The sequence below is a fragment of the Neolamprologus brichardi genome, chromosome 15 (genome assembly GCF_056152115.1).
Source record: "Neolamprologus brichardi isolate AB-2024 chromosome 15, ASM5615211v1, whole genome shotgun sequence".
NCBI lineage: Eukaryota > Metazoa > Chordata > Actinopteri > Cichliformes > Cichlidae > Neolamprologus > Neolamprologus brichardi.
In genome coordinates this window covers 7,360,735-7,386,877 of record NC_142118.1, presented here as the reverse complement: position 1 = coordinate 7,386,877, position 26,143 = coordinate 7,360,735, and the positions used below count along the sequence as shown (strand labels likewise).

At 40.9% G+C, this 26,143-nt stretch overlaps 1 protein-coding gene across 2 annotated transcripts; it reads right to left on the bottom strand.

The window, feature by feature from the left end:
- Positions 1-8,522: 8,522 nt before the first annotated feature.
- On the bottom strand, positions 8,523-25,002 carry vegfab (vascular endothelial growth factor Ab). Of its 2 annotated transcripts, XM_006797219.3 has the most exons (8): positions 24,355-25,002; positions 22,284-22,326; positions 20,572-20,768; positions 19,773-19,849; positions 17,194-17,226; positions 13,062-13,136; positions 11,136-11,267; positions 8,523-10,268 (listed from the first exon to the last, which is right to left on the bottom strand). In XM_006797219.3, the coding sequence occupies exons 1-8, from the start codon at positions 24,406-24,408 to the stop codon at positions 10,247-10,249; spliced, it is 633 nt and encodes a 210-aa protein (XP_006797282.1). In that variant the 5' UTR covers positions 24,409-25,002; the 3' UTR covers positions 8,523-10,246. The 2 variants fall into 2 exon arrangements, with proteins under 2 accessions (XP_006797282.1, XP_006797283.1); XM_006797220.3 differs by lacking the exon at positions 13,062-13,136 and having other exon boundaries at positions 24,355-25,001.
- Between the last annotated feature and the right edge of the window lie 1,141 nt (positions 25,003-26,143).

Sequence of the window (26,143 nt, the reverse complement as noted above, 5' to 3'; positions counted from 1 at the left end):
AATCGTCTGTTGTCCAGTTTTGGTGAGCCCATGTGAACTGTAACCTCTGTTTCCTATTTCACGCTGTCAGGAGTGCCACTCCAATTTGGTTTTCTGCTGTTGTAGCGCATCTTCCTCAAGATTTAAAGTACTGTGAATTCAAAGATGTTCTTTGGGTGTAAAAACTGTTTATTTGAGTTACTGTTGCCTTTCTATCAGGTCAAAGCAGGCTAGCCTAGTTCTCCTCTGATCTCTGGCATCAACGAGGCATTTCCTCCCACAGAACTGCCGCTCACTGGATATTTTCTCTTTTTCAGATCATTCTCTGTAAACCCTAGAAACTGGGAAAATCCCAGGAGATCAACAGTTTCTGAAATACTCCGACTAGTCTTTTGACACCAACAACCATGCCATGTTCAAAGTAACTGGCATGGTCCCCATTCTGATGCTCAGTTTGAACATCAAGAAGTCATCTAGACCAAGTCTAGATGACTAAATGTGTTGACTTAGGGTGGCTGATTCAATATTTGTGGTAAGCAATTGATTAGGTGTAACTAATAAAATGTGTAACTAATAATGTGTAACTAATAAATAACTAATAAAATGTGTAACTAATAAAATGTGGGATGGGAACTAGTCACCCTAGTGACTAGTTCCCATCCCACATTTTGTTGTAGGCATAAAAATTGATGTTAATTCAGCTACAGACACACAAGCAGATGATAGATGTTGCCTTTCATAAAGTTTTGAAAGGCCTTTTATATAACAATATAAACAAAAACAAAAAACTGTTAGATAAGAAGTCAGACAGCATACATGCACACGCTTGCACAGAAATGAAGCCAAAACTACTTTTTGGACTTTGGGATTACAAGAGTCAAGTTTCACTAGAGAGCCTCCTTATATCCATGTTTTCCATAATCTTGCAGGTGTCACTGACGATTTAATCACTGATTTTCTTTTGGAGGAATGAGGGAGTAAATTAGTGTTGTTCTCTGCCGTAATCCTAAAATTTCATCCCTTTTAAAGTCGGCTTCCTCTACTGTTTTCTGAGTGATTTGCAGTTGATCGGGAGATGAATGGTTTGCCAAGTTTTAACACTGAGCCCTTGTGGATTCTCTAACAAGGCCAGGCCTGTCTAATACAAAACACTACACAAATCGAGCTCCTTTCTGCCTGATCTGCAGTAATTCCCCCAGCTCACATCACTTCCTCACTTGCAGATCTCGCAGTTATACAGCACACACTGTAATGCCAGCAAATTACTTTTCAAAACTGCTCAACTGCTAATTAGATAGCTTTGGTGCAGACGTGCTGGGTCAGTGACCCTCTGCCCTACAGAAGTGCTCTTAAGCAAGACAGAATCCCTCATTGTTCCTGAACTCGAGTCTCCCTGAGCAGGGGCAAAGTTAAAAGAATGTTTCAATAAGAAGATTGATATAATAGTTTGAGACTGCTCTGGTATTGACTTAAGTGTTTCACAAAAAAAAAAAAAAAATCTTGAAGCACCTAAGTTAAAGAGTTGTCCCAAAAATATCACACTTGATTTGATTAAAAACAGACAGAAAGCACAGTTGCAGCACAGTCACGCACGATTTCATTTCGTGCAATTCAAAGTAGATCTGAATGTAGGGCACGGACAAAGAGACAGAGAGAGAGAGAGCGGTGAGAGGAAGTAATCACTAAAATGAATCGATCAATCGATGCATTTATTTTCTTGTACATGAAAACAAATACACGCACGCAGCACACGCACGGGTATTTCTGGTAATGCTGTCATAATGAGGGTAAGCTGGACTACACCCATGTGAGAGCTGAGTGGGTGCTCTGGAGCCAGGCTGGCAAAACCACAATTGACCAGTCTGCCCAGTCGAGTATACACTTCATAAATGTAACGCCATGATGTCAGTTTAAAACTCACAACCTTTGCCCAGTTCAGCTCTACAGTCCTCGTTTCTGTCAGTGGGCATATTACATTCGCTGAGTTCCCTCAGTTTCTCTTGTCCTTCTACATTCAAACACACCCACAGATGAATGACAGGGTGTGCTCCCCCCTCTGCACCACTCTCCCTTCCTCCACCTTCTCACACCTGCTCGCCTCCATTCCAACCTTATCCTCTTTTCTCACCCCTGCACCTCACCACCTACTTCAGCTCAATTAGTCTCTTTTCCACTGCTCCTCTAGTCATCCTTAAACTGATTTTAGTCTTACTCTCATTCACGCCCTCCTTCCCTCTCCGGTTTCTGGCCTCATGCCTCATGAGGGATATTTTCCAGCGTGACAGTCAGTTAGAAATGTGAATAAATATAGATCAGAAGCCTTAAAGACAACGTACGTGTAAGTGAGCACATATTAGGCCTAAACGCTGCAGACACGCCTCAGGGAGGGGTTTTGCCGAGTCATGATTTCTCTCGGTTTAAATCAGCAGCGTGGTGTGATTTACCTGCTTGCAAGCACGTCTCTTGTTTCAGGTCTTAAGGTTCGCAGGACTTTAATCTCACTAGCTTTCCTTGTTCTCCATTTTCGCTCTGTGGAAACCTGATCTCAACCTGAGTCATTTTCATATTCATCAATCTGTCATTATATATTTCAGGTAAAGAGGCAATGCTGTCATTTGTTGTATGCCTGGATTTGAAAATTGCACAAGAAATATAGCTTTTAATTGTGCATTGTTACTTCCCTCCCTTGGTCACACCACATACTATAATGACTCTCTGGGTGTGGTCAGGGAAATAACAGACTAACTCATATATATAACAGGTAAACTGTCCCATTTAATATTGCCTGCAGTGGAAAAATCCCTCAGTTCCCTTTGTAATTTTTGAAATGTTTAACTATTTATTAAAGCAGATGTAAACAATAACTTGATTGTCAGTATGTAATGAAATATCACCTGCAGTGACCACACCATAAAGATGATCTACCAACAGTTTTTCTTTTGACTTTATGGAAAACAGGTTTGCTGTTTTAGTCACATTTAGCTGTCTTCGACATAAAGCCACAAGAGGAAGATATTTTTGGGTAAAAGGTAAGGCGAACGCCTTACTATATGCTTTCCACACCTAACAAGAGAACCTAGTGGAGCTGTTAGATATTTCAGGCTATTTTATGCCAAATATTCTACATTTCTAAAGCTTCAAACCACCTAATTTTATTTTGCCTTTCTTGACAACCAGAAATCCACCTAACAGACACAGAAGAACTGTTTGGATAAAGCTATTTATCGAGGACTAACTACCCCCGGAAATTCAGCATAAGAATTTGTTCGCTCCAAAGTAGTGCATGTGTCTAGAATCAGAAAGAGATTGCACAAATCTGATTTGCAAGGTGGTCCAGTGATTAACAATTTTGCCTCACACCAAGAAAGGTCTAAGTTCAAACCTAGAGTGAGTTAACCCTAACCCCTAATGTCCAAATATCCCCCCAAAAGGCCATGAGATGGCGAGGTCCCAAGTTGATCTGATAATCTTTTGCATTCTTCTGTGTCTTTGACTCGGATATTAATCGCAATGCTCAAAATCCAGCAAAGCACAAAGACCAGCCATGCCGATCATGACATGTTGCACCAGTTATAAGTAAATAAAAGGAGCACCAGAGCAGTCTTCCGTTGAGTGTGATATTTTTCTTTCATTCTGCAATGGTGTGATCCGATTGCATCATCAGTATATGATGTGATATCGATAGATTCAACTGTTTTCACAAACACTCCTTACAGATAAAGTTCCCCATTCAGATTTACTTATCTTCCTTTTTGGGGAAACGTGAAACGAAAGTTTGATTTGCCTGTTTTCCAACCACACACACACGTACACACACGTCGGCTGCTTTTACACACCTTTTCTTTGCTTTCAGTTTACCTGCCTGTTGCTTTTTGGTGTGGTTAGAGTAATCAGAACCAATTATCAGGACCAATAATTTTATTGACTTCTGTCCATACTGTATAGGAATGTTTCTTGTTTGTTAAGCCACTTTAAGACTGACCTGTGAGTCATTCAATAAGAAAAAGAAAATGAAAATGTGTTGCGTTTACCCACAACAGAACCAATTTTAAATAGTTTTTTATGCACTTTGTTACCAGCAGCCTGTTGTAAAACCTGAATGTAGGAAAAATGCTAAATATAACAGCTTGGCAGGCATAAATGGTACCTTTGTTCCAACAAGTTGATTTTTAAACAGCAGAAATAGAAAAAAAAATCTAGCAAAGACCTGACACTGGACCTGAGAGATGCATCTGGCCCTTCAGTCGATCCATCTGCTGTTCACTGAAGCCTCATCAGAAATCGCATCTGCGGAAGGGTGGCTGTCAAGAAGCCATCCCTAAGGGAAACAGGGAGAAAAGGATGAGATATACCAAACTACACAAGAACTGGAAAGAGAATAAGTGGCAACATCATTTGTCATCAATATGTATGGAGCAGATTGGAGGAGAAGTACAACAGTGAGTACAAAGCTTTGTAGTTGTTTGAGGCTGTTTTTCAGTCAATGGTGTTGGAGATCTTGTCAGAACTGATGGGATTATGAATGCAGAAAAGCATCTTCAGATTTTGATCCACCATCTGGAAAACATCTGATTGGCAAGGACTCATGATTGCAAATGCGTTGCTCATGGAGTAAACACTATTAGTCATGGATTGGCCTCCCCAGAGCCCGGACTTCAACACTATTGAAGCAGCGTGGGATTATCTCAACAGAGAACAGAATGAAGGCAGCCAACATCCAAAGAACAGCTTGTTGCATGTCCCCCAAGAAGCCTGGAGAATTATTCAATGACTAATGACATTCAAGCTTGTTAGAATTGCACAAACTCTTTTGCCTTGTATACTGTGTTTACATCTTTGTTTCAATAAATCACTACATCTTTTCCCCACTTTTCTTGCAAAATATAAAGAAATGAGAGGTGACTTTTTTTGGACAGTGCTGTATATTATCCATTTGTTGGTGAGATCATACTTATAAACAACAAATTCCCCTCTGAGTCTTTTTATGAAACATATAAAAATCTGAAAAAGTTTAAATCATCTGGACAGTCTGGACAGGCAGCTAACTTGCTTGCTTCTTTCTGGGCTCATGTTAAGTCACAGATTAGATGGTTTATGGCATTCTTGTAGGAGTTTTACCCAGTGAAGGGGGGCCCACAATTTACAGGGATTATATGGTGTGCTTTATATCTAGGTATGCAAAGAGCATGAGCCAGGGAGAGCAGAGCTTTTGCATGGCTGCATTAGCACCATGCAGGAGCTAATCCAGCAAGCAGCAAGCAATGGGGCTAAGTGGAACAGAGTTTTAAAACAAACACGTCCAAAGAGCCAAAAACTGCCACTTAATCTACATTCATAGGGGTTAGATTTGGTCCTAGACATCAGCTGCTGCTGAAGGGTCACTGACTAATACATGCTCTTACAGCTAAACCTGCTCATTGTCCCCCCTTTTGGGTAAAAATTGAGGCAAAATGGTTATTTGGAGAAGCTGAGCAAAAATAGACAGCCTACTTTTATTTGGAAACTGCAGATATCAGGTTTGCTGTAAAACACATGCATAAAGTGTCAAAATCCAAAAGTTCAAATTAAAAGGCAGAATGGGGGGAAAAGGGTCTACAGAGGTAAACGGGAACTGTAGACCATGAGCCAAAAAAAAGGAAATCAGTTCCTAGGACTTTATTTCTAGGTAATGTTTTTGAGTTCCTAAAAAGGTCTTTCCAAGAAAAGTTGCTGTGGGGACTGTGGGGCCAATGAAAAGGTAGATCGATGATGCAGGTAAACAAGAATCTTTATTTCGTTCAATTTAACAAGTGGCAGCCAGTGATGTTGACTCAAGTAGATATCTGTGTAGCTGAAAGCTCACCTGCACCCCCCTCCCCCCAATATAAAGACACAGTCAGATAATGATTGACTCCTTGTTTTGGAAGTATTCCCTGTCGTCATTGAGGATTTGTTTGTTAATGCCTAACAGTTGCAGAGAGCTGAGCAGAAGGGATGCAGTGTTTCTTCAAATCAATGAAATATGATCCAGGAAGGCTGATTTACGTAATAGATTCATGCGCTTAAAGGTTTATCAGATGCCAAAGCACTACATGGTATAATAAAAAATGATTAGGAAGGATTTTACACGCTAACTTGAAAGTGATTATGGCAACAATCATTATACAGCAACCATAAAGCCCACCGCGTCAGCACATCTCCCCCATCAATACAGTGATTGGCGGCTTTATTCAGCAGTCCAAATGTTGATGTAGTGAAATGAATGCGAAGCAATCAATGCGCTCCATGACTACGCCTGTAAAACAGTAAAATAAAAGTAAAAATCAGATCTGATTTAAGTTCGGCCAGGCTGAACCTCTGGATCGCTTCAAGCGTGGTTGCTATTTTTAGGTGGCCCTTTTTAAACTTGCAAGTGTGCATTTGCATGCACCTCCAGCTTGTGCAGATAGTGAACATAAACCTGATGTCATCTGACCTTCATGTTAGGGATGACAGCCCAGTATCTGACTATGGCCTAAAAGCTAAACGGGGGGTCGGCTTTTGAGAAGGGGATATTTGGTGCAACGAATTGAACTGTGGACACGTTCCGCTCTTCTGTTGTATGCTGGCAGTCAGCAGATTTTGGTCCCTACCTGCTCTACTCACATGATTCATTTCACTATAACTCATTATAGTGAAATTTTCTCCTAATTGAAATTCAAGTACGAGGTCACTGTTTCGACATGCTGGAGGAAATCCAGCGCACATCCGCAGGTGTGTGAGTGCAAGCAGCCAGAGCAGACTTCCGTGGAGTGATTTAAAAATAACAGCAGAGCTTAAAATGGACCAGTGGTGCACCAACAGACAATCTTGAGTGGGACAGTGGCTAAATTTAAATAAGGTATGTACCTTTGATCACACCAACTATTGCAGAGTGAGTATAATGTATCCCAGATTTGTGTCACCATGACCTGCACAAAAAAACACATTTATCTTGCCTTTACTGTTAATCACACAAATCAACACAAATTAGGTGTCGTTCTCTTCTGCGCTCTGATAGACAGTTGGAGGAATGAATTATTTGATGTCCTGCAGAATTTGTACGTTTGCTCACTTCAAAAGAAATGAACAGTCTGCAATTTTTATGGTAGTTTCATTTTTAATGTAAAGAGACAGAATATCAACCAAAACCCCAGAAAAACTAAAACTCTCACACTGACTTGCATGTCACTGAGTGAGATAAGTATTTGGTCTCTGTAATCTCTTTAATCAGAGATTCAGACACGGCTTGGGAGAAAGCCGTGTCTGATGTGTGGTCAGGTGAAACATAAATGCAGCTCTTTGGCATCAATGACCTGTCGTGTCAGAAATGCAGAGTACGACCCAAAGAACACCATCCCCGCTGTCAAACACGGAGGTGGAAACATTATGCTTTGGGCTGTTTTTCTGCTAAGGCTACAGGACAATTTTACTGCATTGAGGGGCCATCCATCCATTTTCTTCCGCTTAACCAGGGCCGGGTCGCGGGGGCAGAAGCCCAAGCAGAGAAGCCCAGACCTCCCTCTCCCCAGCCACCTCCTCCAGCTTATCCGGGGGAACACTAAGGCGTTCCCAGGCCAGCCGAGAGATATAATCTCTCTAGCGTGTCCTGGGCTTCCTCCCGGTGGGACATGCTCAGAAAACCTCGCCCAGGAGGCATCCTCGTCAGATGCCTGAACCACCTCAACTGGCACCTGTCGATGTGGAGGAGCAGCAGCTCTACACTTAGCACCTCCCGAATGGCCGAACTTCTCACCCTATCTCTAAGGGGGAGGCCAGCCACCCTTTGGAAGAAACCCATTTCTGCTGCTTGTATCCGCGATCTCGTTCTTTCAGTCACTACCCACAGCTCGTGACCATAGGTGAGGGTAGGGGTGTAGATCGACTGGTAAATTGAGAGCTTCACTTTTACGCTCAGCTCTCTCTTCACCACAACAGACTGGTACAGCGGCTGCAGTGGTGCGGACGCTGTACTGGCACCAATCCGTCTGTCGATCTCCCGCTCCCTTCTCCCATCACTCGTGAACAAGACCCCGAGATACTTAAACTCCTCCACTTGGGGCAGGGTCTCGTCCCTGACCCGGAGTGGGACAATGGACCATAAATTATTGGACAAGAACCTCGTTCCTTTAGCTAGAACACTAAAGATGGTTCTGGAAGCGTCTTCCAGCAAAACAATAAAAAAAACAAAACAAAAAAGTGGCCAAGAAGAAGCACATTAAAGTTGTGGAGTGGCCCAGCCAGAAAAAGTTGTGGTGGGAGCTGAAGCTTAGAGTTTAGAGAGTTTCTGTAAAGAGGAGTGGGCCAACATCCCTCCTTAGACATGTACAAACCTGGTGACCAACTACAAGAAACTTTTTTTTTTTTGCAAATCAATTTTACAACTTTTATAATGTTTTTTTTCTGAATTTTTGGACGTTTTTTGTCTCTCTCTACCATTAAATATTAGAGACAGCTCATTTCCTTGGAAGTGAGCACAACTTACAAATTCAGCAGTGAATTGAATAATTACTTCCCCACTGCAGCCGTCTATACTCAGATTTAACAAATGAAGATATTGCATGGTGCTTTAAGGTGGCATTTTATTCATTGAACTGAATATCGGTCTCTCATAAAAAATATATATATTTATGTGCAGGAGTTTCTTATTCGTCTCTTCGGCTTCCTTTCATTATTATTAGATGTGCGAATGTCACTTTGCCGCACAAAAACAGAAGAACACCGCTGCCCAATTAAATTTCCGAAAAACACAGCATTCACAACACAGCAACCTTTTTCTTATTTTTTATAAAACAATATGATTTGAAAATAAATATGCTTTACTGTTTACACAGACAAAGAAAACATGTTAATAGTGAGGAAGAGACAAAGGGATCTAATAATTAGGGCTCTAAGACTGATGGCAGAAAGATGCAGATTGTTATCCAGATTTGAAAACGGTGGTAGTGTTGTAGTATTGTATACTGAGCTGCGAGCAGTAGTTTTTTTATATTTGCATCTCGGGCCGTGTACAAAACACACGTCCACTACTTACTTAAATACTTAAATACTTACTTCACACAGATGTATCCCATTCAATCACTCATATAGACATTAACTCTTACACACACACACAAGTTGAAATTGCCCTTAGATGAGACGGGTTGAAAAGGAGGAGGTGTTATCAGTACAAATGATCAATTTAGGGAATGTTAAAATCATTTATGATTTTTTTGTTGTTGCTTATTTTGTTTCGTAGAAACGAGAGTAGCCATCAGTGACCTTACACATGGGGAGATAGGACAGCCACAGGTACATAACACTGCATACATAAATAGACCAAATTAAATATGGGTAGACTGAATACTGAAAAATACTCTATAACATAAATTATCTAGAATGAACTATGGCGTAAAGGGATATTAAGTATGTACAGGTTTAGAGAAGCTGTATAATCACTGGGTTCTGTATTGAGTTCAACATCGAAGAAAACTACGTCGACAGCTGACAGACTCCTGAAACAATGCAGACAAAAATAATTTAAAAAGCAGTACTCTTTCGTGAGGCACAGTTTTCAAATGGAATCAATCATACAGTGGTTTTCTTGTAGGACATAGCAATACATACAAACTCTATATCGATGACCAGTATCCCTTTAAAAGTATATGGCACTTCAGAGTCTCCTCTGATCACAGACGTGACCCATGTAAGCACAGGTCAGTGCTGCACAGTCTTCAGAGGGAAGGAAGTGATATCACGAGGAGAAAAAAGGCAAAACGTCGTCTGAGAAAGGTCCATCCATCGCTTAAAAAAAAAAAAAAAGACACCCACGTCCTCTTCAGTCTTGCCTGCTGTTTTAGCAGTTAAATATATATTAGATTGAGAGGTTTCGCATGTTATGATTGAAACACAACCACAGTAGACTCGTATCCAGTGGAGTAATTGTACACAATGATCTGACGATAAGACTACACCTGCACTGCAAGCCTGTTAGAAATGCAAAACCACATAGCTCCTATTTTGCTTTTAGACGAATCATGGGCTTAGTTATTACAGTAGCAGCAACAATTCTGTATATTCTTTTTTTTTCTCTCTTTAAATGTGGTCTATGTACACACAGATATACAGTGGGAGGAAATTTCAGTTCAGTCCTTCTTTTTGTTCTGTTTCGGTCCATGGGGAATGCTTTCCACAGAAAAGAAGAGCTTACGGTTCAAAGGTCAAAAAGTGCGTGCTGTGAAGTATCTCTAATATATTCCTTCATCTTGTACATCTGGTGCCCCCACTTCTCTCATCTTCTTGGCTTGTCACATCTAAACAAGAAGAAAGAGAAATGATCGTAAGCGCAATAAATGTTTATAGGGAACAGCAAAATCAGCCTATTTTTAATTCTTTTGTCTTGCTCACACAAATGCAGGCAAGGTGGCATTTATTTGGAGATTTATCTCATAAACTCCCCTTACGGTTCTCCATCTATGCCCTACAAGCTGTTCCGATTCATTCACCTCTCAGTACTACACGGGGATCTGTCTGGCCCAGTAGGCCTACCCCAAACCCCATATGCTGTCACATCTACATAAGGGTGTGGTCCCAGCTACTGAATTAATAATTAAGTCACTTTGCCGCTTGGTCCTGGGCAAGCAGGGATGCAGCTTTTTGAAATAATCATAGTTGAAAACAATGAAAAGGGCACTGAAACAAATTTCTGCAGACTTTGCCAGTTCAACATATATTTATCCAGAAACTGCAGTTCCTCAAATGACCCAAAATTCCTCACTTGAACCTTCAAATTGGTAGCACCAAAACCGGTTACTGGCATCTCAGTTGCTATAAATGCAGTCTATGATTTTATGTACTGTTTTTGCATTTAAAAGACTGTAAGGCTACAAGAAACAGCATACAACTTGTATGCAAACCATGTTCCAGTGCTAGTACATTAGATTACAGTAGTTTATAGTTGTACTAGAAGCTATAGTAGTCATGCGACTGAATATGAAGAGAACCTGCAAAAGCCTCCATAGTGGAGTCTAACAGGGATGTTGTGACTAGAGCATGTTTGCTACCGATGTCATCTGACCGAACTATATTTGGATCTTAAGTTGGTTGCATTATTATAAATTCCACACAGGTTTTCCGTTTAGTCCAACAAATGGGTGAACCACTTTGCCGATGTTACTTACTTGCAGGTCCTCTCGTTGAGCTCTAGCTGGCGTTCTTTACAGTATTCGTCTGTGTGTTTGCAGGAGCACCGGCAGGTTGCAGGGTCCTGTACAAACAAACGCTTTCTCCTCTCTGAACACGGCTCACAAACACTGGACAGACAAGACAAAGAGATGGGGAGGAAGAAGGAGAGGCAGATTATCACAGTGCACCGTTATCACCCATAAGAAAGGTCGCCCTTGGGTCAACCCTTTCATATGCTCCAGTTTGCTTCTCCGAGCCACTGCCAAGTTGTGCTGCATGTGACAGTTGTATAGTATTGCTCACAGGATCCCTCAGAGCAGGCAGAAAGTCAAGCAGTAGAAATAAACCTGCCCCCCACCCCCATCCTTGCCTGGCTGATTCGACCTCTCCTGAATGAACGATATGTGTTAGACATGCAGTTAGCGAAGCTCGAGACCAGTTCATGCATCACAAAGCAACATATGGCTTTAAAGTGCGGGTCAGTGACAGCGCACTTCTCACTCTCACTCTAAACTCGTGATAAAGAAGACTCGAGGGTCTGTTTGATGCACTGTTAGGAAAGATTTCATTTTATTGAAGGAAAGCTGAGGACTAGGTTTCCCACAGAGAGACATGAAATCAAAACAAAGGCTGAAAGTCATCTGAATTACAATTCTCAGCAGGTGTGAAGCCCCAGATACTTCATTGACATCTTAATATACAAATTACAAGTGAAAATACAGACAGGAATCTCTTCACAGTATGAACACTGAAGAAACATGATCTCGTTATATTACTTTTGAATAAAAATATTAGTTTTTTTATGGTTTCAGACACAAAAGCAGGCAAACAAAGAAATAAAAAAAAAAACAGACCTTGCTAAACAATTTGCTGAAAAAAAGCAATAGATAGCATCACTCATATCTTCACATAACATGAAAAGTACCAGCACAGGACAGCAAAAAAAACAAACAAAAAACTGTTTGTAAAGATGAAAAGAACAAAGTGGGGAAAGGAGACGGGTACGAGACACAGCAAAGCAGCACAGACTCAACACTGAAGACGGGACTATGATTACAACACTGGTGATCCCAGCACAGATACCAGAACAGTATGAGCCGGTTGGCAAAGCCATGCTGGTGGATCTGAGATCAGTTTCAGTAGACAGGAGGTTCATGTTACAGCTAGCAGCTGATCTAAGATCTGTTTATTCGAACTCCTTTAAACGTGGACATTATCAATAATAAAAAGAGCTATCTGACAAGAAGTCACAGCCAATTTGAACCCCAGGTTTTTGTCGGTTTTATGATACAATGCTGTATCTCGTCTCGAACATCAGTCAACCATTGCCTCGGTTATATTACGAGGAGATTAGTTGGATATTTTGAGGTTAATGTTTATTCCTTGCAAGTTGGTATGTGGTCTGAAGTACCCCCTAGTTATCACTCAAAATTTAACTGAAGCTACCTTCGCAAAACACATCGGCAAACAGGGCATTGTCTAATATCCTGAACATAGACTGTAGATAAAAGGTGGACACAGACAATATGAATTACCCACTCGTTAGCAAAGACTTCTTTTTTTGCCATCGCGGTGCGTTCAAACGAGCGAGGAACGGATCTGACTAAGAAGCTGGATAGCTAAAAATTCCCCTGCTGGCCAGCAGAAAGAATACAGGTTTGAAAAACTTCCACAGTGGAAGTTTTTCAAACCTGAAAACTGTGTATGTCTTTTATATACAGTCTAAGATTCGGAATATTTAGGACATGGCTGACGAGACAAAGTTAGGACACCACACGGAAGCAACATGCTAATCGATAGGGCCGATAAGCAAATTAAATGGTACAAATTAAAAGGGGCAAAATAACTCCTCCCAGATTAGCTTAATTATAAGAAGCGCAACACTCAGGTGCAGGTAGGTGGAGAAGGCAGAGCTGACATACGCATCATGAATTGTTTTTTCAGGGTTTTTCTTTCGTTTTCTCTTTTGGCCTTTATTCCTGCCTGTCCGGGATTTTCTGCAAGAGAGACAGGAGAACAAGGCAGAGAGATGCCTGAGAGACTGATGAGAGTGACGTGCTTAAATCTCTGAATGATAATTGCTTAAGCCCACATCAATTGATCGCAATGTTTTTGGTTTTTAAAAAAATATGTATATCATTTTATTAGCTAAGAGTTTTCATTTTTGTTACTGATTGGCTTATATGGGATTCTAACTTCACACAAGGCTCTCTGGACCCAATTAATACGATGAGATATGATGTGAAATGAATGAGCGTAGTGAGAAAGTAACTCCATCATGAGTTAAATGACCTACAAATAACGATTTTAGAAAGCAAGACAACAACTTATATCCTCTTTCTCAAAAAACAGCCAGAGTAAAAGCAGCTCACTGTGTGAATATGATTAATATCGCATATTCCGAGACTAAATTCCTTCACTGCTCAAAACTGGGCTCAAAAGATATGTATATATGTTTAAATAATAAGTACAATGACTCTGCAGAGAGTGAAAGCATATTGTACTTTGAAGGTTATGGTGGGTGGAAATTTCCCAGATGATCTGAATAAAAAAAATTGGACTTTGCCAAAACCATCTTTTAGTCTATCTGGGCCAACTCTTTATCACTGACTCAACTTGTTACAAACTGAACCACAATTAGAACAGGCCAGTGCGTGCTTACAAAGCATGCAGCTGGTGTATAGGCTGGATTTCATATGCATTATTTATAACGAGCTGAGTCAGATGTAATTCCGCTGCATAAGGTATATTTAACTATGCTGGAAACTTTTGTTAGTTAAACGTAACAGCAAAAATCATGATTACAAGTATCTATTGATATTTATGGCTAGCATATATACAGTACATTAATTCTACTTTCTAAGTAAGAAAAAATATAAAATATTATAAATATTAGGAGGAATAAGAAATAAATAGAAGCGTTGCAATTTTATCATGCAAAGAAGACGTGATACAACTGCAGTGTCAGACTCACAGTGATATGAAAAAGAAAGTTTTAACAGGACTCTATGTAGTCCTGGTAAAAACTAAGTGCACCCCATGATACAAGAGCTTGTCGAACAATTTTTAGCAGCAATATCTTAAAGCAGTTATTTTCTGTAAGACTTTCAGTCTCTCACATCGTTCTGGAGAAATTTTGGTCCACTTTTCTTCACAGCGATTCTCCAGTTCATCCATGTTTGCGGGAATTCATCTATGCACAGCTCCAATGCCCCTCCACAGGATTTCGATCAGGTTGAGGTCTGACTAGGCCATTGCAGCACCTTTCCTTTTAAAGCCATTCTGTTGGAGATTTGTCCTTGTTGTATGACCCAGTTAGGACCAAGCTTTGATTGTCGGACAGATGGCCTCACACGGTCTCTAGAACACTTTGGTATATAGAGGTGTTCATGGCCGACTCAATGACTGCAAGGTGCCCAGGTCCTTTGGCTAGAAAACAAACCCAAATTATCATCCCTCTACCACTGTGGCTGATAGTCGATATAAGATGTTTTTGCCGATATGTTGTGCTTGTTTTCCCCAAATGTGGTGCTGTGCATTATGGCCAAACGTCTCCACTTTGGTCTCATCTGTCCAAAGGACATCGTTCCAGAAGTCTTGTGGTTTGTTCAGATGCAACTTTGCAGACCTAAGCCGTGCTGCCATTGTCTTTTTAGAGTGAAGATGCTTTTTCCTGGCAGCCTTCCAAACAAGCCATACATTTAACATGCTAACTGAGGCCTGTAGAGTCTGTAGTTTCTCTGAGCATTGCAGGGTCAGACCTTGGGTTGAGCTGACTCGGACGTCCACTCCTGGGAAGATTGTGGCATTGTGTTAACACACAGCTGAATGTTCCAGACCAGAAAACTGCCAAAACTTTACTTTTAAAGAGATATTAATTAATCGATTATCAATTAATTGATAATCAGCAAATGTACTCGATTAAATGATTATCAATTAACCAAGTACATTTCATTATCAGCGCTTGGCTGCTATTTACTCTTTTAATCATTGTGGAAGCAAAAAGGGTGTACTTAGTTTTTCACAGGACCGTATAAAGTCCTGTGAAAACTTCATTTTTCACAGAGCTGTATAGTCCTGTGACCTCAGGTCATATCAAAGCACATAACCTGATGTTACTCCATTATTAAGTCACATAGGTGCTTTTTTTAACTTATGTTCAGTGGGTGACCTTAAAAATAAAGTTGCCCTCTTTTTAGTATGAGAGATGTTTTTCTTGAAGGTTTTGCTGCTGTTGGTAGTGCAGTCTGTCAAATAATTTTAGATTTTTAGACTATTATTAGAATTGGATTCTCATTTGGCTGAATCTTTCCTTATTTTACACGTCTCTTTCTACGTGTGTCCACTCTGCACTTGACACCTAGCTACCTTATTGATGGGCAAACCAAATTTCATTTTATGAAAATGACTGGGAAGGAAGGCTGCAGCCATGCTAGCAGCACATTTAGGTTTAACTTTAGCACAGCAGTGCTTTGAGCTAAATTCAACATCAGCATGGTAACTTGCTCACAATGACAATGCTAACATGTTGATGTGTAGCTAAGTAAAAGGCTATTAGCCTTGGTTTAGTGTATTAGCATGATAACATTTGCCAATTAGCACGATGCCCAGCCGCGGCTGGTGGTGGTATGTTGTTAGTTTTACAAATACGTATTCATAATCCAAAGCGGGTGATATTGATGGCGCTTTATGAATGATTGGAAGGGATCAAATTATTTTCTGCAGACCATCACCACTCAATGGATGTGTGCAACATTCAAGACTGTCCACCCACTAGTTGTTTTTTCCCACCTAAACATGAATGTAATAGATTAATATTGAAACGATCACTGTTTTCTTGTACAAAACGCGCTAATAATTGTAGAGAATTTTTAGTTCAGGGAAAACTGCGGCTGGACTGGCAAACTGAAAAGAATCTGTCATTGCTATCACTAGAGCCACACTGTGAGCATGGCTAAAAATAACATTTTGATTCAGGGATGTATCTGGATCACAGACTGCATGTCATAAATGGGGCTAACTAAGCCCCATTTAGGACTGATTGATAAATACAGCATCTAGGTCTGTGTAACAGAATGAAGCAAATGTAAAATCCACGCAATTTCCGCAGAGACGTTGATAATTAACTAATTTCACAACCTCAACATAACGAGTCATCCTAACAGACTCTGAGACTCTTGCCTTAGAGAGGTTAGCCAACATGAATCAAAATATCAGAAACAAGAACATGAACTGTTACCCTAAAATAACACGCCACCAAAGCCACACTCGAAAAAACAGTTAAAGCAAAGTTCAAGAAAATCACGCAGCTACCCCTTATCTATATGACAGACGACCTGACATAAAACCAAAACAACAACCCCACAATGGAAAAATATCAACGGCTACTCACAGAAAGAGGATTAAAGAGTTTAATGACCCTTAGCACACTGACTTCTGTAGTATTCGAAGGGAGGCCCTCTTAAGATAGGACTATAAACACAAAAGTTTAACAGATCTTCAAAAACACTGTTATCTATATCAGAGGAGTCAGAAACCAGAGTTGCAGAAGTCAAGAGGCATCTACACAGCAAAGACGAGGGAGAGGAATGCAGATGAGATAGAAAAGGTGGGAAAGGTGTAAAGGACAGGTTTGCAAGTGCAATGAACTCATCAAGTGTCACTCATTGACCTGAGCGGGATTAGCTGGTATTCCCAATGTTTATTATCTGACAGCAGCATGTTAATTTGTGCTCACTATAGGTCGATCTCATGTTGCTTGTTCACTGAGGTTTTGATGACATGTTATTGTTTTTGGCTTCTCTATCTGCGTTTTTGTGTTTCTTTTTTTATATTAAAGAAAGAAACAAGGAGGAAGTGGGAGTGGGAAAATAACAGGCACATCATTTATGTTCAGAAGGGACTATAGTAGGGTAGGGGACTAGTTAGGAAGGCTGAGAGTTGCAGACAAATGATTGTTTGTTGGCAAGGCAAAACCGGAAAAGATCAAATCTCAAGTCCCTATTGTTTTCCACCCAAATCACAATCTCCATGCAGAAAGAGCGCTGTACTCACTTTTCTTTCTTTTCTGTCCCTTCATTCTTTAACCTGAAAGGCAGAAACAAAACAACATGACATTAGATCACAGCATGCAACTGTATCCCGGTAAACAGATACTTATCAAGATCATCAGGGACGGGGGGCTTATTATCATCATGGGTGGAATCACATGAATCTTTTCACATCACATTGCGTCACCGTCCTTTACCAGAACCTATGATAAATCTAGTTTCTTTTCAAGTATCTGGCATCTGCAACTGGCAAGTGAAATCAATTCATTGGGAAATTGTGCAGTTCTTGGATTATATTCATTGATGGATCCACACAAAACACATAAACACAACTACAAACACACTTTTGACAGGTTTGCTTCACTGCCCAGCCAATAACAGTGTGGAGTTGCTGGCATATCTGGAGACAATAGTTATTCCAAAGTCTTAGGAAACAATGTTTCCTGCAAGGTAATAGACCACTTGCCAAGTTTCTGCTTTACATAGTAGTACAGCAAGTCTGCACAGGATGGATAACACATGACAGTATATGTGTTTACATAAACTGTACATTAGGATCCAAATTCTTTACTTCAAGTAGCAACACAGTAAAACTACCCAATTACAAGCTAAACATCTAGTTTTAATTTAAGAGTTGAGTAGTTACAAGAACAAAACTGTACTAAAGCCAACCCTATACTGGAAGATAGACCCTTTAAATACTTACACTGGGTTATAGCTAGAGTTCATACTGCCATATAGCTAAAGTGTGGTTTAGCTGGTGTTTTAAGCACCAGTCACAAAAACACAAAGTATAGGACTGAGCAGCTTTTTTCCAGAGGGGTCTGCCTCTCCAAACCAGGGGCATGCTGATCAGGTTTTTAGAGTAGGTACGTCTGTACCTGTAGGTTATGAATATGCTGGCAAAGCTTTCTCATTTACATATGTCTGAATTCTACTGGTCAATCACATCAAATGCAGTCAGTCCAATTGGTGATTCGCTACATTTGCTAAAATGTAGCGTCAGCACCATCAGCAATTGTTCAGTGACAATGTAGCTTTTGATGTGCAGTCATAAACAATGACCCACTGACGTAAAAAGAGATCTAGGTGCAGATGATTCCCAGAAGGGTTGTAAACTTAAAACAGAACCAAAAGCTATCAACCAACCCTTTAATGTACTTTATACTTGTACTTTAATGTACTTATATATATATATATATATATATATATATATAACCTTGTGCTTGCCAAGCAACTGTGTTAACCACCACACTTTGTAGCCATATATAGTTGGTTTTTGGACTGAAAAGTATAGCAGTTTCCCAGCAACTTAATGGCTATAAAGCAGTTCCTGTAAACGATAGTTACGTCATAATTTTAAAATAGAACTAAATGGATTCATAGCACCATCTAAATTTTTATAAAGGTGTGTTAAAGGTTTATAGCTTCAACTAAATGGTGAACTAGGACGTCACTGGTGCAGACATGCAGAACTAATTCCCTGTGGATATTTTGCCCAAATTCGGAAGTTTGATGGACAAGTGGCTTCAACATGAGATAAAAAAAAAAAAAAAAAGAAGAACTACTCAACTCGGCCTTTGGCCAATACTCATACTTGCAATGTTTGCTTTATTGTCAGGGTTTCCTGAAACGTGGGAGGATTAGTAAACCTTGACGCTCTGTCAAGGTTTATTATTTCATGACACAGAGCTCAAATCTGCCATCATAATGACACGAGTATGGAAAACTACACATGTCCAACAAGAAACAGCAAAAAAGGTGACAAGAAAAAGTGATTATATAGTGTTTGTTGATGCTAGGCCACAAGAGGGACATCATTTGATGTTGGTAATGTTACTTGTTTCACCTATTTCTGCCAGTCAAAGCAAAACAGCAAACTGACTGGATCCGTCAGTCACAGTTAACCTTATCTCTGGGCAGTCTGTGAGAGGGTCCAGAGACAACTTGTGAACCATCAAACCTAAGACAAGGCCACACCTAAATATAACACTGAATAAAAGCCTCTGAATAGAAGCCATATATACCTAGTTTCCACTGATGCAGAGCCTTTGCATACATAGCAGAAGCTGGGGTAATTTGCACAGGGAAGGGTCTGAGATGGACAGAATCTGCAGTGCACATCGTTCGAACAATAATACAGTGCTGTTTGTGCAGCACCATATTGCCCCAGTAAAATGCAAAATGCCACTTTATAACACTTATCTCACAGACCTATATCTAAACTATGGACCGAGGAGCGACCTCCATATGTCGCAATTGCAAACAATGCTTTAGAGGGCATTGTACTCGATGGAACCACGATGAATGTTAGCAGCATTGTGAATGTCTGCTGTGATGTGTTCAAACCTGCTCGGGTCTTTTTAGAATCAGCGAATTGAAAGAAGCAAAGATAAGATATGGATTTAGGCGATACACATCTGGTGAATGTGTCAGATGAAAACTTCAAACAATAACTTCACATGGCGTGCTTGGCCAACTTCCACTCTGCTCCACAAAGGCACGTTGATTTGCCTGCAGTGATGTTTGGCTGTGCTTTGTGTGGATGTGAGTATGTGTGTGTGTGTGTTCAGGGTTTCTTACCTACACTCGCATGCGCTGTGTTCTGTAAAACTCATGAAAATATCATTTTTTTGCCTCCTGGGATTAATTCTTTTAATCTGTAAAAGAAAGAGAAAAATAAGAAATACACGTTGGTGTGTCGTATTTCTAAATATCCAGTGTCCTTCAGATGTTTTGATATTAACACCAGATGACAGGAAAAACCATTCAAGATATCTCAATCTGTCATGGCTGCCAACTTTGAGAATTGGACAAGTTTTTAGAAAAACTGTTTTTTCCACCCTATTCTTCACAGACAACCAAGATCTGGGACGTGCTAATTTCAGCTAGCTACTATTCATGTTTAGAGGATATGTGTTGGGTTTTAAGATGTTAAAAATGGCTTCTTCTTTAAGTGTTTTGGGCACCCACCCATCTAAAAACAGGGACACCAATCTCCTCTTTGGTTTGTCACCTGTCGGTGGTCCTCAGTTTTGCACAGTCTCTCTCATAGGAGCAAAGATTAAAATCAAAATAGGGCGCCTCTTTTGCATGCTACAATGGGGTTCAGTGCTCAAAGGTCACACCTAAGCAGCCTTTGAGCTATGTGCACTTGGACAGGCTGAAGGGGCTTTTTTATGCTAAGTACCATGAGGGCCCTGGGCTGGTCGGACAGACACTTGTAAAGCCTGTGCACCTTCTTAGCTTGACGTTTGGGCAAAAATAAACTGAATAAGCGTCCACATTTAGGATACAGGCATATCCTTCTTTGGCATAACAGCCAAAGAAGAAAAAACAATATAAAAACACAAGTATTACTGCTCCAAATAACGTTGCTGACCTCCATTGTAACGTTATAAGTGGATGTCGGCGTGCACTGCAGCATCTCGTCGTTGCAGCAGCCGGCACAGCGTGTTAAAACGACGCATGACGGGATGAAGATGTGCTCCACCTCATCTGGATACTCCTGCAGAATTTCCACCAAAAGCTCCCGAGGTTGACACCAACTCTTGTTGTACACCTCCATCAGAGGGATCACTGCGAGACAGAGTAACAGTGCACACAGTTAGAAAATGGCAGAGGAGCCATAGTATAAGTGAGTCACTCCTGAACACACACACCTAAATGGGGATGTGAATAAAAAGAAATTGGCAGGCTCACAACAAACACCATACACATAAACATGCACACACACGTTTTATATTGTATTATTCCATCGAGTAGCGCTCGGTGTCTACCATCAAATAAAGACTGGACTGACCTACTTTTACACACTTATGTAATTCCTCACTGAAATTAACAAGTACTCCTCTATGTTGTGTTTCCAACCCCTTTCACTTTTCACTTCAGGAGCGACGTTACCAACCCTCCAGCTTCACCAAAGGCCTCTCAGATAGACTCAAGAACCCCTTCATCAACACCAGCTCTTGTTTATTTGAGCTAATTAGATCCGGACTACTCTCAGCTTACCAATTAATCTGTGCAATTACTTTTAGCTTACCATTCATCCTTTAGAGAACAGCATAAACTTTTTTACCCATATTGGCTTACTTTTTCAGCTGTTCATTTGCCCATCTCACCTCTAAATCACAGTATTAACAGTTTATCTGTTACTTTACGTTAACAAACCCTATCCACGTATGTGTGACCCTCAAATGTATTTACCACCCCTTCATATGTCAGTCAGCGATATCCTTCAGTCTCATTGGTAGTCTTTACCGCTATTGCCATCTACAGGTCAAACTTTTAGGTTGTTATCTCAGCATCTTTCCAAATATCCATGGTAACTGTAGAAGTATCCCCTAGGGTAGATGCACCCTGACTCGGAGTCACTGCTGTCTGACGTCATCACCTGCACTGAATATTCTCTGGTCTTGAATGTCACCCCATTTTTTGTATCCACATTGCCTAAAGCTGTAAACTAATAGCCTGTTGTGTGCTTTTCACCTTCAGTCTATTTCCCCCCCACACACCAACCTCCCGTCACTGAGCCTTTGCAGGAGTTCTGCTCTTGAGAAAGATGTTAGCACACAGACAGGCAACACCTCCAGAACATCACTCAGAGCATTGCTGGACCTAAAACAACCCCAGTCTGAGAACCCTCTGGGAAGCCAAACCAAACATGCTGGGCCTGAACAACATCACGAAGTTCAACTTCTGATTGTCCAATTTATGTTGGGCAATGCTGGGATTGTGCAAAACTAAACTTTGGGCCAAGAGGGTGACATTCCTTTCTATAAAAGACTCTGGTCTCTATAACATTTCACCAGCCTAACCTCAAACGGGGAGGAATGCTGTTCAGGACGAACGCGTCCAGCGGTAAGATTTAAAGATGTGACAGCTCATTTTTTTTAGCTATAAAAAAAAAAAAAGGAGAGTCATGGTCCCGGATGACACTCCATAGGGTCAAATGACAATGTTGTCCACTAGGAGGCAATAATTTGCCTTTAATGTTAAGGTGAAATTCAAACCAGTCCTTTGTTTTATTGGCTTTTAGCCAACCAGGGAGCCCAGCACAGACTGTATTCCCACGGTGCCCTGTAGGACACCTACCGTTATGTGGACCTCTTTCTGTTTCCCTCGGTATGTGGGCACTCTGCAAGAAAAAAGAAATAAAAAGCATGCCGTTAGTTACAGTAGATTGTGCAAGAACTTAGCATAACCCTCTCCATGCCCCTTACTTATCCACAGTTGTGCAAAAGACATATTTACATTATGACATGGCTGTTGAAACATGAAAACCACAGAAACACGCCTCTTATCACAGGCCAACCTACACACGGTATAGACTGCAATGACATTTTAAGGGTTTAAATATTCATAAGCTTTTAACACTAATAACAATAAGGTTCTATAGAACATCAGCTGTTCATTCGAAGGGTAGCAGTTTTTCAAAATAAAACACCCGAAGATACAATTCCTTAATCAGCCTGCTCCTAGTCTAATTATAACTTATATGTATATGTGGTGAGGGAGGCCGTATATGGGCAAATGTTTGATCGGAGGCACAGCGTGTCAAACCATCTGACCTAAGTTCAGCCACATGAACGTGACCAAACTTCATAAACTTCAGGATTGGCTGTTTAGTTTCAGTTACTAGACCTTTATTGTTGTGCGGCTCCACTGCTTCCAGGCAGCACGGATTAATAACCGCTGCCATTAAAGCCGGCAAGAATTTCAGCCTGCTACTTTCCCCTCACAGGGGGGTAGCTGTCACCACACCAGTTGGGCCACAAAGGATTTTTTTTTTTGGCAACTTTCCATTCGTTCGTTACGCACAATGCCGTCTCGTCTTCAAACGCGCGCGCGCGCACAACCCTTCCCTCTCCCATTTTTTTTTCCACGTAGGAGCACGCGCAACTCACGCAATATCTCACCAATGTTGCATGAGATACGGCCTGTGCTGAGTGAGCCGGCATTTGGCGATAAGAAACTCTTTTCTGTTTCTTAATGAAAGGAGAAAGGAGAAAGGAGGAGGAAAGAGGAGGAGGAGGGGGGAAAGAAAAGAAAGAAAGGAGAGGAAAAAAAAATGAAGAAGGTCGGTTTGTTAGCAGGCCCCACCCCCTTCTGGTGGCGTGAGAGGGTCCAACCTTGTGGGCCGAGAGACCCCAGCCCCCCAAAAAAGCGCACTATACATTAATGTATGGGTGTCAAGCTGCCAGCACCGGCTCTTAAACCGAGTGATGATACATGCCGGCTTATAGACGAGCATTTTAGCCTTCATCCGCGTGCAGTCCAGTGTTGATTGAGAGGCCTCAACTGTCATTAAGTGATCCAGTTAGTTCAATGAACACTTCACCGGACTCCAGCCTGCTCGTGCTTTTATTATGCCGGGGCTGAGATGCTCGCGAGAGGAGCTGTGTTGCCGCCGGAAACCAAAAGGAAGCGAAAGGGTTTTTTGAAAGTGGTGTTACAAGAAAGTCCAATCATGTTACAGGAAAACGCGCAGCCTCCTACTGAGGTTGTATTTTTTTTCACCTTGAAACCTTTGCTCAAAGCCATACCAGCAGTTGATTAATGATTATATAAAAACGATTTACAGTGGGCACTAGAGCGCCATTACAATTCCGCAGCTAGATCGGCTGATTAATCTCGGTTTGAGGGGGATAATTAACGTTCGGTCACTACTGGAATCAAGGGGTTGAATTCCAGTTTGAGAACTGGAGCCGCTTCTTGTATGCCGGTAGTGAACCTGCTCACAAGTCCTAAATCAGAATGGAGCCACTGCGCCTTTAAAGCGTAATAATATCTCCAAGGTGGTTTTTTAGAGCAGGCCTGCAATCAGCCAACGGCAAACTTAAGATGATTTTTCTGCGTTTTAATAAAAGAAATAAACACTTAGGTTAGATTTACAGGATAAAAAAGGCTCGCAACACCCGCCGAGTGTGTGTGGGTTATGTTTATACAACGCCACTTTTGCGTAATGGCTGTTTAAATCTCCTCAGAAAAAAAAGCCACAAAACATTTGAGCTTGTTTAAACACGAGCGGTGACCTAGCTAGAGGAAAGACAAGGACAAGCTACACATTAATGAGCAGTCCCTACATGGCTCAATAGATGTGATCTTTTTTTTTTTCTTTTAAATTTGTTCTCTATGGGTCAGTTTGCTGTCCGGGGACACTCACCTTGACAGCTGACAGCGTCAAAAATAATAGTGTCAAACTGTCAATAAAGTTCATGGTGTTTGAAATCCAATCCAAGGGGGCAGACGATATTTGTTTAGAAAAAAATAAAATCAGCAGGCCAAATGTGGCTTTTTGTTCTCAAGCATGAAGTTCACAAGTACAACAATATACAAGAGGACCGGCTAAAACTTCTCTGAAAGGGCAGGAGGTTTTAAAAGCAAATCCATGCTGGTCCCAAGGATACAATCCTTCGCGTGTTAACTACTACTTCTTCTTTTTGTCTCAACTGTTGCCAATTATTTTCAAGATATCCAGAAACACGAGAATCCAAGATGCACAACGTCTCACATTGTTCCGCAGCAGATCTTTATTTTCTTGCAAGGGAGTAGCAATCCACATTACAGAAATAATCCCATGCTTGTTGAGCCAGGCGTCTCCAAGTGTCTGTCCATTTGAAACTTGAAGCCGTGGACGAGGATGATGTTCAGTGGAAAAGAAAACCGCGGTGTCAGTTTAATCGTGGCGAGCAACTTTTGTCTCTTTAGCTCTGGCTGATTTATCTTTAACCCGGTATCATCACTCGGCTCTTGTCTTAGTGCGTCCTCTTCTGTCTGCGTCTGTTGTATAGTGTGGAGAGATCGCGGTACGAAGGAAGTGAATGATGTGGTAGGTGTGTCCTATAGAGCTCTGCGCTAATAGGAGCCCAGAATGCCCCCACCAAAAAAGAAAAAAAGTGATCTTATACATGTGTAATATTGCATATAGGCAAATAGGCGAGATTTACAAAGGGGTTATATATAAAATAGACAAATTATCAATTTTATATCATTATATCTGCGTTGTTGTATCTGTCCTCTGTTCTACATTATGACCAATCCATCCCTTTTTAGTCACTTAAAATATCGTTGTAGAACTGCTATGTGATATTTCATGAAACTTCTTTTCCCCTCTTGGCCACAGCTCCCTTGAAAAATATATTTTTAAAGTCGGTAAAACGCCTTCCATGTTAAAAAAAAGAATATGTAAAAGTCACTTTGGAAAAACAAACAAACAAAAAACAAAAACAAAACAAAACAAAAAACCCTGAATGAAGCTCCTACTGTGTGCCAGGTATGCTCTCTCTGGGTCAGAATGACTCGATATCAGTTTAGAGATATGGTTGATAGCTTATATGCAACAAGTCATTTACAGCAGCTTAAACACCGCTAATCGTTTTTTAATTGTAATTTTTTATTTTTAGTCGATTTTTAAAAATCATTTTTAAGGCAAATACCAGACATCACGTTTTTTTGCCACAACACCTGTCTATTTGTACTTTTTAAAAAAAAAAAAAAAAAAAAGTATTTCTTTTACACGTGAATAAGAAGAAAGAAAACTCTTTGGATACGACAGTCGTATCACGGGGTCGTTACAGCGCAGATCTGTGCAACAAATGAACTCCTTTTTGGGGCAACTTCCGAATCGTTTACTGCGAGGGAAATACCGGTGAACGCACACCGGCGCAATAATCTTGTGAGGTTTTAATTTTGTACTGGGGCTATAATGCGGTACCGCGTTAAGTATTTTCCAGCCTTGTGACTAGACATGAGAGGGCACCCAACTTGTCGACGTAGGAGAGCGTGTGTGGCTGGACACGTAAGCCTTGTGCGTGCGTGCTCCGGTCAACGTTTTCCGCTTGTGATCCGCTGCGACGCATATATCAGGTGCGGTCTGCATCCCTGAGCTCTAAGTATTTGCGTCGTGACTTCCTGGACAAAATATTCTTCGATGGACGTATTTTCTGTGCAGT

Bases quoted from the DNA above. Each gene is read 5' to 3' on its own strand.
- vegfab (XM_006797219.3), bottom strand. From the start codon at position 24,408: ATGAACTTTATTGACAGTTTGACACTATTATTTTTGACGCTGTCAGCT. The intron at 20,769-22,283 runs GTAGGTGTCCTA...TCTGTCTCGCAG, and splicing joins AGAAAGAGGTCCACATAACG to TGATCCCTCTGATGGAGGTG. The intron at 17,227-19,772 runs GTAAGAAACCCT...TCTGCCTTTCAG, and splicing joins CACAGCGCATGCGAGTGTAG to GTTAAAGAATGAAGGGACAG.